At 44.4% G+C, this 19,508-nt stretch overlaps 1 protein-coding gene across 2 annotated transcripts in view; it reads left to right on the forward strand.

Annotated features, from left to right (window-relative positions):
• The window catches only part of LOC139409248 (glypican-5-like), a 73,553-nt gene that overhangs the window by 21,282 nt on the left and 32,763 nt on the right, over positions 1-19,508 (forward strand). For both annotated transcript variants that reach the window (XR_011634386.1, XM_071154131.1), the window contains exons 4-6: positions 4,367-4,524; positions 4,842-4,901; positions 5,107-5,229. Coding sequence is in view for 1 of the 2 variants with exons in the window: in XM_071154131.1 (XP_071010232.1) it covers positions 4,367-4,524; positions 4,842-4,901; positions 5,107-5,229 (341 nt within the window). In the remaining variant the exon portion in view is untranslated. The remainder of the gene's footprint in view (positions 1-4,366; positions 4,525-4,841; positions 4,902-5,106; positions 5,230-19,508) is intronic.

Consider the following 19,508-nt stretch of genomic DNA (forward strand, 5'->3'; position numbering starts at 1 on the left):
CTTCCCCCCCATATTCCCTTGACTACCTCTCTCTTCCCCCCTCCATATTCCCTTCACTACCTCTCTCTTCCCCCCCTCCATATTCCCTTCACTACCTCTCTCTTCCCCCCCATATTCCCTTGACTACCTCTCTTTTTACCCCCCCATATTCCCTTGACTACCTCTCTCTTCCCCCCTCCATATTCCCTTCACTACCTCTCTCTTCCCCCCCTCCATATTCCCTTCACTACCTCTCTCTTCCCCCCCTCCATATTCCCTTCACTACCTCTCTCTTCCCCCCCTCCATATTCCCTTCACTACCTCTCTCTTCCCCCCCTCCATATTCCCTTCACTACCTCTCTCTTCCCCCCCTCCATATTCCCTTCACTACCTCTCTCTTCCCCCCCTCCATATTCCCTTCACTACCTCTCTCTTCCCCCTCTCCATATTCCCTTCACTACCTATTTTTTTCCCTCTTTCCTTTCTTTGTCTTACTCCTGTAACGTGGTTTGTTGGGCCAGGTTTCCAGTTGGCCAGGGGCATGGGGAGAGTTGCCTGCTCAGCACATCCATACAAACGGTCCATTAGCCTATCTACTGTAGTTAAGTGTAGGCAGATTGTTATGCGGAATGGAACAGGGGAACCCAAGAGCAGACCCCGACAAGGAGACTGGGACGAAGTAACCAAGGTATTTATTGACACACAGGGGGAGATGGAGTGAAGGTCAGGGGAAGCTCGGACGGGTTGCTGGAACCCATGTGCGGAGGCTGAGGCTGGAGCGAGAGGGGTTGAGACAGGGTAAGCAGGTCCGGAAAGGAATCCAAGGGAGTAGTAGAGTGGGGAATCCAGGACAGAGTAGCAGGATGACGAGACGTGGGACTGGAGACAGGGACCAGAGTCAGAGCTGGCAGAACTGTAGCGGAGAGGAAAACAGCATCAGGCAAGGAAAACAGGATAGCAGGATCTGAATAGTAACAAACGGCTAGAACCGTAGACTGACTGAGCAGAGATTACCATCTGGCAGCATGGAAGTGGCAGGGCTTCCATGCTAGAGGTCTTGAGGTCTTGATTATGGAACAGGTTGCAGCTGGTGGGGATCTGCTCTGACTCCAGCACACCTGTCTCCGCCCACACAATCACACACACACAGAGAGAGAGAGAGGGAGAGAGTACTGGGGGAGCGGCAGATCAAGGAGACACAGGATGAGCAGGAGCAGATGTGACACAGATGCCTGACGCAGCAGAAGCAGCAGCAGAAGCAGCAGCAGCAGGCCAGAGCAGACAGACACACCAACCCCCCCCCCCCCCCCCCCCCCCCGCCTGCCAATCACTCCCTATCTGCCAGAACACAACAAGGTAGAGAGGAGAGGAGGTGTCCAGAACAGTCAGTGATGAGAGAGACTAGAATGACGATAGACTTCAGAAAAACCCACCCGACACAGACGGTGCCTAATATTCTCTTACATTTCAGCATTATTTTCAACGCTTGTACCAGGTATTGCTGTAGCGTGGGAGATATAGTGGTAATTAAGAATCCTAGAATCCTAATGAATATATCTAGTTGAATTTAAGTGAAAATGCTCAGCAACGCTTATTTGCATCTGCTAATTATATCATCAAATCAAATCAAATTTTATTCGAGTTATAAAGGATTTATCAATCCTTAAGGATCCAGACTGAAAGCTTTGGAGGAGCTAAGACAGAATTTAGCTGAGCCACGGGGTGGCAGAGTCTCTGATGAGATCTTGATTGACGGGACGCAGGGGCACTTTGGTGATGTCACTCCAGCTCCACCAGTCTTTTGATGAGTTAAAGTCTACTTTATTAGCATGAGCATACTCTTTGTCCTGTAGACTTGTGGGTTTTAAACTGTGTATTTGTGTTCTGGTCTGGCATTGAGCTGTTTTGAGGCTTCCTAAAGGATCTGCCAGCCATTCAGTAGGTTTCCTCTGGTCCTCTCCAGTCATCTATGGCCCCAGTGAATCCCCTCAGAGAGTGTCTGTAGGGAGACCGCGGCCTGCCCTCCTGAATGCAAATCCAACTCTGGACAAAGACTCCTCGCGCTGGCTGGGCAACCCCTTCCCACAATGCTTTGCAGTGCAGGGCCTGGGACAGAGTGATGAGAAAGTTTCTGTGGCTAATCTCTGGACAAAAAAACTCTACTATAGGAACACACACACACGCACACACACGCGCACACACACATATAAACGCATTCACGCACGCACGCACACACACACATACACATAACACATAACAGTTGCTAATAGGGGTGACAGTTGCAAGCAGATTCCCTCGCTCTTTGGCAGCCCTATTATAAAAAAGAGGAGGTTCCCAGATGTATACAAACCCATTCTCAATATGTGCAAACAAGAGATACAGATGAATACACACCCACACTTAATGTCAGTGAGCTGGAATGCTGTCTAATCTCTGGGGAATGCAGTTTGTGTCTCTGTTGGTCTCAGTAGTTCTGTCCCAGCTTTACATGGCCCTGCTGCATTACTCAAAAGTCGGTAGCAGAGCTTTTCTGAAACTTCCACATTTCACTGTTTCACAGCACCCTACTTACTGTCCAGGAACCAACTGTGCTAATTCCATTAGAGAGCCTTTAAAGCCTGCCCACTGCTGTGTGGTTGGGAATGGTAAATGGGATCCCTGTTACACCACTCTATAACTCACTCTCAGCTACTCTCCACCGAAAGCAGGAGGAGAGAGAGAGGGAGGGAGGAAGAGAGAGAATACACCATCTAAGCTTTTTGTTTTGGGCAGGCCACCCACCGGTTGCTGATGTATTTAACCTTGGTTTGTACTCTCTCTCTCTCTCTCTCCATTGCCCCCGCCAGCATCCATCCAATTAGTCATAAAAGGATAGAAAAGAGAAGTGCAACACCATAGCAGCATCCACATTTCCACTGGTCCTCTGTTGTTATCATATCCATTGGCCCTCTGTTGTTATCATATCCACTGGTCCTCTGCTGATATCATATCCACTGGAACTCTGTTGTTATCATATCCACTGGAACTCTGTTGTTATCATATCCACTGGAACTCTGTTGTTATCATATCCATTGGCCCTCTGTTGTTATCATATCCACTGGTCCTCTGCTGATATCATATCCACTGGAACTCTGTTGTTATCATATCCACTGGAACTCTGTTGTTATCATATCCATTGGTCCTCTGTTGTTATCAAATCCATTGGTCCTCTGTTGTTATCATATCCATTGGTCCTCTGTTGTTATCATATCCATTGGTCCTCTGTTGTTATCATATCCATTGGTCCTCTGTTGATATCATATCCATTGGTCCTCTGTTGATATCATATCCATTGGTCCTCTGTTGATATCATATCCACTGGCTCTCTGTTAATATCAGTTGTTTACACTCTCAGAAAGAAAGGTTCCAAAAGGGTTCTTCGACTGGTAGAACTTCAGGTAGAACTCTTTTGGGTTCCATGTACTTAGAACCCTCTGTGGAAAGTAGGGCCTGGGACGATACCAGAATCACCATATTTTTATCCATGGCAAAAATGAAAACATGAAGCAGACCTTCTTTGGTCGTTTCAAAATCTCCTTTATGTCAAATATTGTGTGCTATAGCTTGGAAAATAAATAAATGTGATTCTGGGTGACAACATAATGTGTGTTTCCAAGATTTTACAATATTTGTTTCCAATGTTTCCTTGCCACGATATTAACGAGTGTCATTCCTCGTGCTTCTACACCTGCATTGCTTACTGTTTGGGGTTTTAGGCTGGGTTTCTGTACAGCACTTTGAGATATCAGCTGATGTACGAAGGGCTGTATAAATACATTTGATTTGATTTGATCACGATACTGGTATCGTCCTGGCCCTAGTGGAAAGGGTTTTACATGGAACCCAACAAGGTTCTACCCTGCACCAAAAGTGTTCTACCTGGAACCAAAAAGGGTTCCTCAAAGGATTCTCCTGTAGGGACAGCAGAAAAAACACGTTATGTTCTAGATAGCACCTTTTTTTGTGTGTAGTGAATGGATCATTCCTCTCTGTGCAGTATCATAGTTCTGTATATGTCTGATTTTAGACAAGAATAATCTCCATTGTGTCCCTGATGATTTCCACAGGATAATCCCTGCAACACATCTACAACACATCTACAACACATCTACAACACATCTGCAACACATCTGCAAAAGCAACGTATCAATGTGTTCTCACAAACTGTAGAGCATTCGCTGTTAGGGATGTAATGAGCGCCCTCTTTTTTCACACAGACTCATGGGCTTCTCTACCCACCCACCCCTCTCTCCACCTCTCTCTACCTCTTTCTGTACGCCCCCCCCCCCCTCTCCCCTCTCTATTCTCTCTGTCTCTCTGACCCTTCTCTCACATCCCTCTCTCTTAGGTTGATAAAGTATGTGGGCCTCTCACAGACACTCCGTCAGTGACAAGTATACGTCCCACCCTGGAGGTCATGACCTCCGTGACCACCTCCCCGACCTCGGTGGCCTCAACGCCCTCCCCAGCCGAGGTCACACTGGGCCGCTTGTCGCATACCAGGAGGTGAGCGAGAGAGGCGGCCATAGTGTCTGGTCCACTGCCTTAGAGTGGTTGGTGTTGTAGCTGGTTGGCATGCTGTGTTCCTGTCCCCAACATGTCTTTACAAGTTGCAATATATTTACAAGCACACTTTTGCCATATATATTTTGTTGTCAAGCAAGCTCTCTTTATCATTATTATTTATTTACCTTTTGAAGTTTGCTCTCTCTTCCCTCTCTTTCGCTCTGACTTGTGTTTGATTTGCATTGGACCCCTGCTATTCCCACACCACCTCCTTCTCTCTCCTTCCTCTCTCCTTGACCGTGATCACGTCGTCCCAGGTCCTTACCTCTGAAACCATCCAAGATTGATAAGCCTCGAAGTCTGAAAAAGATCTCTAGGTAAGCATGGAGTCCAGCATCTCCCCCTCTCACATTATTGTGTCCATCTGGGACGGAGTACAGGGGTAGACCACCAGCAACACTTTATTTAATCACATCAACATATATAAATATACGTATGATATTGTGGTTATGATCAACACCCTCTCTCTTTCTCCTCTCTCTCTCGCGTTCTCTCTCTCTCCCTCTCTCTACTCTCCCTCAGAGAGTTTATGGGCTATATTCAGCGCTACAGGTCCTTCTTCTCTGCCCTGCCGGAGACACTGTGTGAGAGTGAGATGGTGGGGGAGGACTTCACCTGCTGGAGTGGGGAGGACGTGGTGGAGAGGTAGAAATGAACTCTTTCCATTGTTCTATATCTGTGCCCATCACACTTTTGTTACATTCTCTTTCCAGGACTTGTTGCCCATTAAAAGGCAGAGGTTTTCAAACCAGGGGACATTCCTGTAGACATTTGGTTGCCATGGATTTTGGGAGCATGGCCATGGACCTTTAGAGTATAGCGGGTTCGTTAGGAAGTTCTAGAGGCCATTCTCATGCAAATGACATTGGAAACTTCAGAGAAACACTTTCATATATTTGCCGCTCTCTCTCCCGTAACCTGCCGCTTTATCCTATAATAATGTTGGTCATCCTGGTTACTGTTGTGCGAGATAGAACCCCATACAGCATGGACATCTGTGTAAACAGCTTGGTGTTAAGTGTACTTATCTGACCTCCCATTCTAACCAGCTCTCTCTCCAGTGGCTCCTGAGTGTTCTGGCCCTGGTCCCCCCCCTCTGGCCCTGGTGCAGAACAGCGTTCCCCCCTCTGCTGTGCAGTAGGCAGAGAGACCCCATTCACCTAGGACTCCTGGGCTGGGGCTCCCCCACTATCCCATTTATGCCTCTGTTTTGTCCCCTTTTTCAGACAATTCAACTGGGATTTGTTCTATCCCAGTTGAATTCACTGGCTGTGAAAGAGTGTTGGACCCAGTGGAGAGTGTGCTTGAATCACTTTGGGCTGGGGGTGCTGGTGGGGGTTGGTGGGAGCTCCCCTAAATAGGAACCGTGGAAACCATGTTTTGTACGACAGAAGCATTCAATCCTCTCCAATATTTTGTGTGCTTATTAGTTGGTTTAGTGGGTCTATAACTAATACTGTATCAAGAGACATGTTGATTGGATGTACATGGATGTACATGGATGTATGTTTAATTTGATGTACATGGAATTTGCTTTTGCTCATAGTGGAATAGAATGGGGGATGTATTTTGATAGAATGGTTGAATTTAAGCACTAGATCTTATCTGAACCAAGCCCCAACGTCCATCATTATAGATGTGTGTCCATCTGAGTGCTGCTGTGCTTGTTTTGTTGTGGGCTAGGGAGAGACGGAGGGGGTTCATTGTGGCTCCTGTGGGCCCTCTGTGTGGCACTATCAAAAGCCCCAGGCCTGGTGGCCATTCAGGCTCTGTGAACCGTACAGAAGAGCTGAGGCGGCCTCCTCCTTCCTCCTACTGTACCTTCTGCCCCCCCCTCCCGGGGGCCACTGAGAGAAGGGTCTGTTCTCTGGCCCTCTGGGGCTGCAGCCTGGAGCCCAGCCAAGCACTGGGGAGAGGAGGGCACCGAGACACTGGGGCACAGCCACTCTGCTGACCTCGTTACAGTTTCAATTCACTGACACCCCCCACTCCCACCCCCTCCGCGTGCCACCCCCCTCTGCCATTTGACCCAATTCACTTACTGACAAATGCCTTAGCTTGTGTGAAGGCTTTTGTCTCTGTATTAGCTGTTCTTATAGGTTGGTCTAACCCTCTCTTGGTACACAGGCATCCCATATCACCTCACACAGAGGGTATAAGTGAGTTTGCACATGTGAAGAACCTCTCCTCATACTGTACTAGTGCTATCTCTGCTACCCATCTCACATTATGGAGAACCACTGCCACCTAGAGGAAGTGTCTTGTATCCAAACATTCCTTCAGTTCACCAAAGGTGACAACACCCATTACTCCCAAAAAATAGTTTCCCATATTTTTACACAGTTGCACTTTGCAGTATGGATGAAACGATAGCAACATTATAAAACCATAGCAACACTGTAAAACCATAGTGACATTATAAAACAATAGCAACATTGTAAAACCACAGCAACATTGTAAGCATCCACAGGTATCTGCTTTACAGAGGTCTTCCTCACATATTACCTGAGGATGAGGCATCACTTCCCTGCTTTATTTTGACATGTGGTGTCTAAATAATTTATATTTGCATTGCTATGGAATAGGGTGAAATTATAAACAGTGTTAGTAATAATGTTTGTTAATACTGCATTTAGATCCACTCTACATTCAACAGCAATGAACACGGCTGACTAGTAGTCTGTATCTACCATTATCCATACTCCTTTAGGGACCACTGGAGAGCAGTGTTGTAGCAGCCAAGGCTGAACGGGTCCTACGTTATTGCAGTGGTGTAAAGCAATTAAGTAAAAATACTTGAAAGTACTACTTAAGTCGTTTTTTGGGGGTATCTGGACTTCTCTTTCCTGGTATCTGGACTTTTTCTACGTTCCTAAAGAAAATATTGTACTTTTTACTCCATACATTTTCCCTGACACCTAAAAGCACTATTTCCATTTTGAATGCTTAGCGGGACAGGAAAATGGTCCAATTCACGCACTTGTCAAGAGAACATCCATAGTCATCCCTACTGCCTGATCTGGCGGACACAAAAGGAGTGTGCCCCTGGCTATCCATGAATTAAAATAACAACAAAATTGTTTGCTTAATATAAGGAATGTGAAATGATGTACTTTTACTTTTCATACTTAAGTATGTTTAGCAATGACATTTACTTTTGATACTTAAGTGTATTTAAAACCAAATACTTTTAGACTTTTACTCAAGTAATATTTTACTGGGTGACTTTCACTTTTACTCGAGTCATTTACTTTTTCTCAAGTATGACGGTTGGGTACTTTTTCCACCACTGTTTTATTGTCCCAGCCAGCCAGGCAGATAGGATGACACCAGCAAAATGGTTTAAGAATGTCCAATGGGGTCAAGTGTCTCCGTATGGGTTTAACAGGGAACTGTTTTTGTCTGATGAACCCAAAAGGAAATAGCGAGGTTTGGCCAGTGAATGAGGTTGCTGTTGTGACGATGTATTGAATGATTTGCTTCCCGGCTCTCCGTTGTCATATTGTGTGCTGTGGCAGACATTCCACAGTAATTGAGTCCTCAATCACCACTGGTTGTGTTCCCACAGGCAGGCTGGGGCCAGGGTGGGTCCTGACAGAGTCAGGGCTGAGGTGACTTACTGCTCACTGCCTCTGTGGTTGTTGTTTTTGTTGTTGATGATGCCATCCTTGCTGCATTACTGGCAGCTGACTGTAATCAAATGGTCTTCACATGGTCCTCATGGCTGAGTCCTCTTGCATTGTGTGTCTGTATTAGTGTGTTTGGTTTGGGGGGGATGAAAGCACACAGAGGGGCATAACCGTAATCAACTGAGAGCTTCATAGCTCTGTACATCTTACATACATGCATAATTCTAGACCACACAGGTCATTGGTCAAATTCCAAGTTAATGGTAATTGTGAAATAGTTTGCGGGCCCACATGCTCATACTTCCACTGAAACCCTGTCCCTCACCTCCTCACCTTCTGTATTTACTCTCATCAGGTTCATGGCTGTCACCTTTGACCTTGATCATGGGGATGAAATGTGGATGTTAGGATCAGTTTCCTGTCTGTTTCCTTCTCCCTTATTCAGCCTACAGAGCAGCACCCTAGCATAAAAGCTGGAATAACAGAGGCTTGGGGAGCACAAAGAGGGTAAACAGTAGTAACCTAGTGACGCCACCATGGAAGCGAAGTTCTCCCAGTCACCAAAGTCTGACAAAAGACAAGTATTTGTCTCAGGTTTCAGAGTTGTTTCCCCTCTCTGTACTATCTCAGGTTTCAGAGTCGTTTCCCCTCTCTGTACTGTCTCAGGTTTCAGAGTCGTTTCCCCTCTCTGTACTGTCTCAGGTTTCAGAGTCGTTTCCCCTCTCTGTACTGTCTCAGGTTTCAGAGTCGTTTCCCCTCTCTGTACTGTCTCAGGTTTCAGAGTTGTTTCCCCTCTCTGTGCTGTCTCAGATTTCAGAGTTGTTTCCCCTCTCTGTACTGTCTCAGGTTTCAGAGTCGTTTCCCCTCTCTGTGCTGTCTCAGGTTTCAGAGTCGTTTCCCCTCTCTGTACTGTCTCAGGTTTCAGAGTCGTTTCCCCTCTCTGTACTGTCTCAGGTTTCAGAGTCGTTTCCCCTCTCTGTGCTGTCTCAGGTTTCAGAGTCGTTTCCCCTCTCTGTACTGTCTCAGGTTTCAGAGTCGTTTCCCCTCTCTGTACTGTCTCAGGTTTCAGAGTCGTTTCCCCTCTCTGTACTGTCTCAGGTTTCAGAGTCGTTTCCCCTCTCTGTGCTGTCTCAGGTTTCAGAGTCGTTTCCCCTCTCTGTACTGTCTCAGGTTTCAGAGTCGTTTCCCCTCTCTGTACTGTCTCAGGTTTCAGAGTTGTTTCTCCTCTCTGTTCTGTCTCAGGTTTCAGAGTCGTTTCCCCTCTCTGTACTGTCTCAGGTTTCAGAGTCGTTTCCCCTCTCTGTACTGTCTCAGGTGTCAGAGTCGTTTCCCCTCTCTGTACCCTCTTGACATATGATGCTATGTAGTGTTAGAGTCATCTCACATGCATTAATTAGTCTGCAGTTCGACACTGGTCTTAACTGACATAAATGTTAGAGTATGCTCTTACAGTGCCAAGTGAAAGTCTACACACCCCTTACACAGTCTTCACATTTTGCTGATGTTAATTAAAAATAAATCTAAAAATGGATGAAATTGCATTTGTTTCCTGACAATGTACACAACCTACTCCACATGTCCAAGGTGAAAGAAAAATTATAGAACATTTTCTAAATTATTAAAAAATGAAAATCAAAGATGTCTTGATTACATATGTCTTCACACCCCACAGTTAAGACTTGGTGGAAATGACTTTGGCAGCCATTTCAGCTGTGAATAATTTTGAATAAGAATCTACCAACTTTGCACAACTCTTACGGCAACATTTATCCATTGTTTTTGTCAAAATTGCTCAAGCTCTGTAAATTTGGTTGGGATTCATTGATGGACAACAATATTCAAACCTTGTGTCTGATTTTCAAGCAAATTTAAGTCAGGAATGAGGCTGGACCATTCAGGAATACTCAACACCTATTGCAAAGCCATTCTGGTATGTCTTTGGCATAAAAATGTGTGTAATTGTCCCTCTGAAAAATACATTTCTATCCCAGGGTTCGGTATTCAGAAGACTGAGGCAGGGTTTCCTCTAACTTTTTATCCCGGCTTTGCTTCATTCATATTTCTTTTGATCCTGACATACTCCCCAGTTCCTGCCGGTGACAAGCATACCCATAACATGATGCTTCCACCACAATACATTAAAATACAGAGGATCAACAACATTGCATTCACTCCACATTACTGGCCTGTATGACAAAGTGAGAAGAATGAAGCCTGTGTTTAAAAATCCACTCCAAATCAACAATTCTGTTTGCAACAAGACCATTAAGTAATAGTGCAAGACAACATGGCAAATTAACTTTTTGGCCTAAATTAACTACTACAGGCTTGGGTCAAATCCAATACAACACAACATACTGTAGTGTGAAACCCTCTGTATTTGTAAGTATTGTGGTGGCAGAATCAAGTTATGGGTATGCTTGCCACTGGACATTGGCAAACGAGACAAAAAAAATAGTGGAAAATGCTCTATAATGTTTCTTTCAGTTTATAGATGTGGAGTAGGTTATGTAGATTGGTAGGGAAAGAAATCTAATTTATTCAGTTTTGAGATAACATTTTAAGGCAGCAAAATGTGAAGACTGTGCATGGGGTGTGTAGACTTTTGCTAGCACCTGTAAGTAGTAATAAATCAATCAATCACATTTATTTTATAAATCCATTTATACATCAGTAGTTGTCACAAAGTGCTTTACAGATACTCAGGCTAAAACCCCAAAGAACAAGCAATGTAGATGCTGAAGCAAAGTGGCTAGGACAAACTCATTTTTGGAAGGCAAGAACCTAGGAAGAAACCTGGAGGGGAACCAGGCTCCAAGGAGTGTCCTCTCCTGGCTTAGCCGGGTGAATATTTTAAGTGTACTTGGTCAATAAGGCCAGATCGTTATTCAAGATGTTCAAATGTTCATTTTCATAACCGAGCATTCCGAGGTCAAGACAGCAGGTCCAGATATATATATATTTATTTATATTTTACCTTTATTTAACTAGGCAAGTCAGTTAAGAACAAATTCTTATTTTCAAGGACGGCCTAGGAACAGTGGGTTAACTGCCTTGTTCAGGGGCAGAACGACAGATTTTTTTTCAATCTTGTAACCTTTTGATTACTAGTCCAACGCTCTAACCACTAGGCTACCTGCCGCCCCAAATATATATATATAGATAGATACAGTGGGGCAAAAAAGTATTTAGTCAGCCACCAATTGTGCAAGTTCTCCCACTTAAAAAGATTAGAGAGGTCTGTAATTTTCATCATAGGTATACTTCAACTATGACAGACAAAATGAGGGGAAAAAAATCCAGAAAATCACATTGTAGGATTTTTTATTAATTTATTTGCAAATTATGGTAGAAAATAAGTATTTGGTCAATAACAAAAGTTTATCTCAATACTTTGTTATATAGCATCAGTAAGAGCATTGAATATGGGTCGTGGCTGGGTCTTCCAGCATGACAACGACCCGAAACACACAGCCAGGGCATCTAAGGAGTGGTTCCGTAAGAAGCATCTCAAGGTCCTGGAATGGCCTAGCCAGTCTCCAGACCTGAACCCAATAGAACATCTTTGGAGGGAGCTGAAAGTCTGTATTGCCCAGCGACAGCCCTGAAACCTGAAGGATCTGGAGAAGGTCTGTATGGAGGAGTAGGCCAAAATCCCTGCTGCAGTGTGTGCAAACCTGGTCAAGAACTACAGGAAACGTATGATCTCTGTAATTGCAAACGAAGGTTTCTGTACCAAATATTAAGTTCTGCTTTTCTGATGTATCAAATACTTATGTCATGCAATAAAATGCAAATTAATTACTTAAAAATCATACACTGTGATTCCATCTCTCACAGTTGAAGTGTACCTATGATAAAAATTACAGACCTCTACATTCTTTGTAAGTAGGGAAACCTGCAAAATCGCCAGTGTATCAAATACTTGTTCTCCCCACTGTATGTTTCCCATGCCAATAAAGCTCTTAAATTGAAGAGAGAGAGAGAGAGAGAGAGAGAGAGAGAGAGAGAGAGAGAGAGAGAGAGAGAGAGAGAGAGAGAGAGAGAACAAGCTTTTACTATCTCATCTTGGAATATACAGTACAAGGCCTAAGGTCATCTGATTTGGCCTAAAGAGCAGGAACCAGGACTTCATCAAAGAAATTTGAATTACAGACATTGTCATCCTACAAGAAACATGGTATAGAGGAGACGGACCCACTGGTTGCCCTCTAGGTTACAGAGAGCTGGTAGTCCCATCCATCAAACTACCAGGTGTGAAACTCAAGTGGTATGCTAATTGATATAGAGTAGACCTAACCCACTTTATTACAGTGCATTCGGAAAGTATTCAGACCCCTTGACGTTTTCCACATTTTGTTACATTACAGCCTTATTCTAAAATGGATTAAATATCAAACATCCTCATCAATCTACACACAATACTACATAATGACGAAGTGAAAACATATTTTTAGACATTTTTGCAAATGTATATATATAAAAAAAAAAACAGAAATACCTTATTTACATAAGTATTTAGAACCTTTGCTATGAGACTCAATTGAGCTCAGGTGCATCCTGTTTCATTGATCATCATTGATCTGTTTCTACAACTTGATTGGAGTCCACCTGTGGTAAATTCAATTGATTGGACATGATTTGGAAAGGCACACACCTGTCTATATAAGGTCCCTCAGTTGATAGTGCATGTCAGAGCAAAAACCAAGCCATGAGGTCTGTGGAGATGGGAGAATCTTCCAGAAGGACAATCATCTCTGTAGCACTCCACCAATCAGGTCTTTATGGTAGAGTGGCCAGACGGAAGCCAATCCTCAGTACATGACAACCCGCTTAGAGTTTGCCAAAAGGCACCTAAAGGACTCTCAGATCCTGAGAAACAAGATTCTCTGGTTTGATGAAACCAAGATTGAACTGGAGGAAACCTGGCACCATCCCTACGGTGAAGCATGGTGGTGGTAGCCATGAGTGACGTTAAAGAGGACACCGTTAGTCAGAGAAGCTAAAGTGAAAGTGTTAACCCCCCTTTCTTCCCACTCACATACACATTCACCCCTCAGGAACAAGTAGTTTTCCTGATTGATGGACAGAGTCAAGTTGGTGCATTTTGAACATGGTAAATGCCAGGGCCTCCCCGCTGCACATGCAGGTTTCCTGCCTGCCTGCCGCCTGTCATCAGGGATGTCAGGTACAGGGGTGAACTCTGACCCTCCAGGTCCCCCCATGGCCCCAGGCACCTCTGGCACGCAGTGTCTTCTGTTACCTAACAACCTCATAAAACAGGAATCACAGGAGTAATTCAGCGGTGGCTTTTTCATCTAACTCTCCTCTTTGACCATAAAGAGTAGGAGTAGCATTAAAACGGGGGAACCTCAGGGGCTCTTGGAGTTTAGCGTTTTAAGATAGCTAGTGATTACATGGCGGGATCTGTCACCTCCAATCAGGTACTTAGCGGCATATAATGTGTCTGCTATGCTGTGTATTCCACTGATGGATATCTTGTTAAGGGGCATGACACTTCCTGGTGATTCCCTCCTCTTAAAAGTTGTCTCCAAATCACCTCCCACAAGGCAGCTGCTGGTCACATAGCCAATCAGAAGCTGCAGCTGGCCACATGTGCCATGTGCCTGGTTGCCTCACTGGGCTGAGGTCTAGACCCAGGTTATTGTCAGATTCATCGTGGCCCTGGTTTTAAGTGGGAAGTCGTTGGCTGGCGGTTACAATTATTGTGATGCTGTCCAGTCCAGCGCTATGGAAGGAAAAACCACTGGTGTCCTGAGTGATGTTTCTCAGAACAGATCATTTCCGTCGACTAGAACACTAGCCAGGTGAAGCCAGTGGGTATGCAATGTAGCACCACGCCATCCCCTGTGTCTTTTTTAAATCAATGATAAAACATTTTTTTGTCCTTTTACCCCTTTTTCTCCCCAATTTCGTGGTATCCAATTGGTAGTTACAGTCTTGTCCCATCGCTGCAACTCCCGTACGGACTAGGGAGAGGCGAAGGTCGAGAGCCATGCGTCCTCCGAAACACAACCCTGCCAAGCCACACTGCTTCTTGACACAAAGCTCACTTAACCCGGAAGGCAGTCGCACCAATGTGTCGGAGGAAATACCGTACAGCCAGCTCAGCGTGCATGCGCCACTCGGGAGGCCCCATGCCCTGTCTCTGCTGCTCATTCCTGGCTGGGAAACTGGATCCTGGAGTTCAGCAGAACAGAGCTGATTTGTCTCTTAGCACTAGAGGTTACAGACACTATCGCTATGAGATGCAAGCTATTGAAAAACAAGACTAAACACTGAATCAAAGCACTTCATGAACACAGCAACAACAGCAACACAGAAAGCCTCACAGGCCAGAGCCAACACAGACAACACAGAGCTCATAGCTGTGCTAGTTAATCAATCTCCTTTTTTTCCCCATGCTGCATCATCCCAGCGTTGCCACAAACTCCTTGTCACAAACACCCCAAGAGGGCGATGCTCTAAAATAAAATGTTTAATGTTTTGACAGAAAAAAAATAACCTCTGAAAGGTTAAATGCTCCTAAGCTATCCATCTTTGGCTTGGTTTTACTGCTCAATGTAGCAGACCGGCTGCACCCCTGTTATGGACTCTTGTTGTTCTCTCATATGTTTGGGAAAAGAATCCTCCTGAGTGAGACAGAAAAGTATGTTAATTACACTGCTGGATTCCAGCTGGATTTAGGACTGTGAGCGGCATGGTTCATGATTGCACATTGGCAGGCATTTAAAAAAAATCTGATTGCTGTCTGTAATAATAGAGTTTTTAATGGGAGATAATTATCGTCTGTTGGGTTGAGAGAGATTCAGTACAATGTATTTGTGTGTCATCACTAAGAGCCTGGAGCAGATAATGAAACAGGATAAAAGTAATAAGGTCTGTGGATTGGTGGCCTTCAGGGGAAAGCATAAAAAATCCACTTAGGAAGCAACAATATAAGTGTGTTCTCAGACACAGCTGTCCGTAGACCTTTCAAATATATTATATTTTGCATCTCAGATTATCTCTGAATTAGGACCCAATGTTTCTGTCTGTGACTGTTTGTTATTGCAAATTGGACTGTCCTAAATCAAGATAGAAGGCATACATTACTACTGGTAGTCGTCATAGGGGAGGGAGGGAGAGTGGTGTGGACCGTCACACATCACAGCAGTGCACTCAGCCAAGCCTCCCTCTTTGGCTCCCATGATCCTCGGTGGTGGAGGGGCTTTTGGGATGTGTCCCGTTACCGTGGCCACAGTCTATTTGTTTGTGTTTTGGGCGAGCACACAGTGGACTTCCATAGTGCTGGGCACACTGTGGTTTTGGGGTTGCTGGTTTGCATTTCAAATGCGTTTCACATCAGAGGAATGTACCTAAAGAGCACGAGCTAAGTCTCTATCTGTCAGCCCGCTTCTGACCACAACTCTGTGCCAGACCAGGGCCAGGCCACATCAGCTGGGCTACAAGACCAGACCAGAGTGGAGGCTCCAGGCTGTGGAGCTGGAGCAGAACTGTGTGGCCAGCACTGAGTGCTGAGTCACATACACCCCAGAATGTGCAACGGTATAATTTGACATGCTATGTGGTGTATAGGCTAATCATTTCCACCCAGTCCCTCTTAGCCGTACGGTTTTGCTCCGCATAGCTTTGAACAATAATGTCTTGTTTTTTAGGGCATGAGTCGTTTTGAACTGCCACGGTATGACAGCCTCCGTTTTTTGTGGTCTGTGTCTGCTCAGTCCTCCATTATGGCTCTATTAGGTTATGTGTTTCCTCAGCTGAGCAGACATACAGCTCTCTCTCTCTCTCTCTGTCGCCCAGGCTGACTCACTGAGCAAGCACTCTGTTCTACTTCATAGCCTGGAGGTTTAGATGAACTGGAGGGTCACTGAGTTTAAGGCCTTGCCCAACAGGAGAGAGGCTGGAGTAAGACTCTATGCAACACATAGCCAAGTGGTCACAGTGTCACTCTCTTTTCATATCCATCCCATACAGGGAGGCATCAGCTGATAATACCTCTGATCTGGACTGAACTGATTTGTTCTCTGTCTCCAGTTCAGGAGTTGGCATAATCAGTCGAATCAAGTTGTTTGGACCTTGAGTAAAAGCCAGGTTTGCCTAGTGAGTGGATAGCAGTGTGCCTAGTGTGTAATCTAGGAATAGAATATATATTATACATTTCAGCTGGACCTATACCATAATGTGTGTGTGTAGTTTTCAGAGGAGAGAGAAGAGATGTGTGGGAACATCAGCTGGTCTTGGGGAGCCATTGGCTTTTTAGGGTAAACATTTGTCTCTGTGTCTCTTTATGGGATGATTCATTTGAATGGTTAACAACCCAGATGCAAACAGATCCTGGCTAATTGACTTGGTCACTAATTACTGTGAGAAAACAGCCTCTCTCTGTCTCTAAGCTTAGTTCAGTATTCTCATTTTCACTACAGTATACTACAGTGCCTTGCGAAAGTATTCGGCCCCCTTGAACTTTGCAACCTTTTGCCTCATTTCAGGCTTCAAACATAAAGATATAAAACTGTATTTTTTTTGTGAAGAATCAACAACAAGTGGGACACAATCATGAAGTGGAACGACATTTATTGGATATTTCAAACTTTTTTAACAAATCAAAAACAGAAAAATTGGGCGTGCAAAATTATTCAGCCCCTTTACTTTCAGTGCAGCAAACTCTCTCCAGGAGTTCAGTGAGGATCTCTGAATGATCCAATGTTGACCTAAATGACTAATGATGATAAATACAATCCACCTGTGTGTAATCAAGTCTCCGTATAAATGCACCTGCACTGTGATAGTCTCAGAGGTCCGTTAAAAGCGCAGAGATTATCATGAAGAACAAGGAACACACCAGGCAGGTCCGAGATACTGTTGTGAAGAAGTTTAAAGCCGGATTTGGATACAAAAAGATTTCCCAAACTTTAAACATCCCAAGGAGCACTGTGCAAGCGATAATATTGAAATGGAAGGAGTATCAGACCACTGCAAATCTACCAAGACCTGGCCGTCCCTCTAAACTTTCAGCTCATACAAGGAGAAGACTGATCAGAGATTCAGCCAAGAGGCCCATGATCACTCTGGATGAACTGCAGAGATCTACAGCTGAGGTGGGAGACTCTGTCCGTAGGACAACAATCAGTCGTATATTGCACAAATCTGGCCTTTATGGAAGAGTGGCAAGAAGAAAGCCATTTCTTAAAGATATCCATAAAAAGTGTTGTTTAAAGTTTGCCACAAGCCACCTGGGAGACACACCAAACATGTGGAAGAAGGTGCTCTGGTCAGATGAAACCAAAATTGAACTTTTTGGCAACAATGCAAAATGTTATGTTTGGCGTAAAAGCAACACAGCTGAACACACCATCCCCACTGTCAAACATGGTGGTGGCAGCATCATGGTTTGGGCCTGCTTTTCTTCAGCAGGGACAGGGAAGATGGTTAAAATTGATGGGAAGATGGATGGAGCCAAATACAGGACCATTCTGGAAGAAAACCTGATGCAGTCTGCAAAAGACCTGAGACTGGGACGGAGATTTGTTTTCCAACAAGACAATGATCCAAAACATAAAGCAAAATCTACAATGGAATGGTTCAAAAATAAACATATCCAGGTGTTAGAATGGCCAAGTCAAAGTCCAGACCTGAATCCAATCGAGAATCTGTGGAAAGAACTGAAAACTGCTGTTCACAAATGCTCTCCATCCAACCTCACTGAGCTCGAGCTGTTTTGCAAGGAGGAATGGGAAAAAATGTCAGTCTCTCGATGTGCAAAACTGATAGAGACATACCCCAAGCGACTTACAGCTGTAATCGCAGCAAAAGGTGGCGCTACAAAGTATTAACTTAAGGGGGCTGAATAATTTTGCACGCCCAATTTTTCAGTTTTTGATTTGTTAAAAAAGTTTGAAATATCCAATAAATGTCGTTCCACTTCATGATTGTGTCCCACTTGTTGTTGATTCTTCACAAAAAAATACAGTTTTATATCTTTATGTTTGAAGCCTGAAATGTGGCAAAAGGTCGCAAAGTTCAAGGGGGCCGAATACTTTCGCAAGGCACTGTATATGTGTTTAGCATAGTCATTGTGCATAGTCATAGTCATTGTACTCTGTGTATGGTATTGGATTTTAGTGCAGTGGGTCAATACTTCAGTATAGTCGATATAATGAGCACACGATCATAATCATGATCATATTTACTCTCAATGTGTGGTTGTTTTTTATTGAGTACATGTCCAGATACATGCATAATATTCAGGATTCTCCCAATGTGATTCAGTGAGTGTGCATCACACAGAGATCCTATAAATTACTATGGTGTGCACGAGAAAAATTGGCAGGATGTGTTAGAATAGAGTTGAACCAATCAGATAGCCTGATTAAAGTCACATGTGCCCCTAATGGGCTCCCAGTGTAGTTGGCACCCATCCACAGACCTATGGGTCCGTCGTCAGCACCCAACCACCGACAGCAACCACAACAGAGAACATCTTCCCATCAACCTCCCCTGGCTTTGGAAACTAGTTAATGGAGGCCCGTTGTGGTCGTCTTTGTAGTTGATTGAGCATTTGATGAATCCCCCATAATGACTATGAATATTCACAGCCCCCTAAAGATAAATAGAGACCAGAGAAAAATACAGTGTAATGGTTCAACTTTATGTTAAGTATTGTGGCCATGTTGAGCAGTGACGGGAATAAATCCTCATTAACTGGGTTCTGGGTCAGGCTATGATGCATGGTTTAGCTGCTATGTGTGTGTGTGTGTGTGTGTTCGTCATACTGCCTTGGATATAGAATTAATTATGTCCCCAAAGAAAATGAACAGTGCCAAGTAGCGGTGCATGGGTGAAATCACTGGGGAAGCCAAGCCTCCCAAAATGCCATATTACAACCTACACTATATGGCACATAAAAGTATGTGGACAACTGCCCGTTGATCATCTCATTCCAAAATCAATATGGAGCTGGTCTCCCCTTTGCTATTATAACAGCCTCCATGCTTCTGGGAAGGCTTTTCAGCCGCAAGAGCATTAGTGAGGTTGGGCACTGACGTTGGGCGATTAGGCCTGGCTAGCTACATATTGAACTTCCACCCTCTCAGTCCAGGGGCACAATGTATGAATTTATTATTGAATCAGCATCGCTGTTATAATCATTTGCCAGTACAGAGAATTAAGTAAAACCACAAGTCCAAATCCCTATCTCCATCCATGGCTAATTTAGGAAAGGGACAATTTTTGCTAGCTAGCTAGGCACCGGAGGACAACAACGTAACG

The sequence above is a fragment of the Oncorhynchus clarkii genome, chromosome 5 (assembly GCF_045791955.1).
Source record: "Oncorhynchus clarkii lewisi isolate Uvic-CL-2024 chromosome 5, UVic_Ocla_1.0, whole genome shotgun sequence".
Taxonomy (NCBI): Eukaryota; Metazoa; Chordata; class Actinopteri; order Salmoniformes; family Salmonidae; genus Oncorhynchus; species Oncorhynchus clarkii.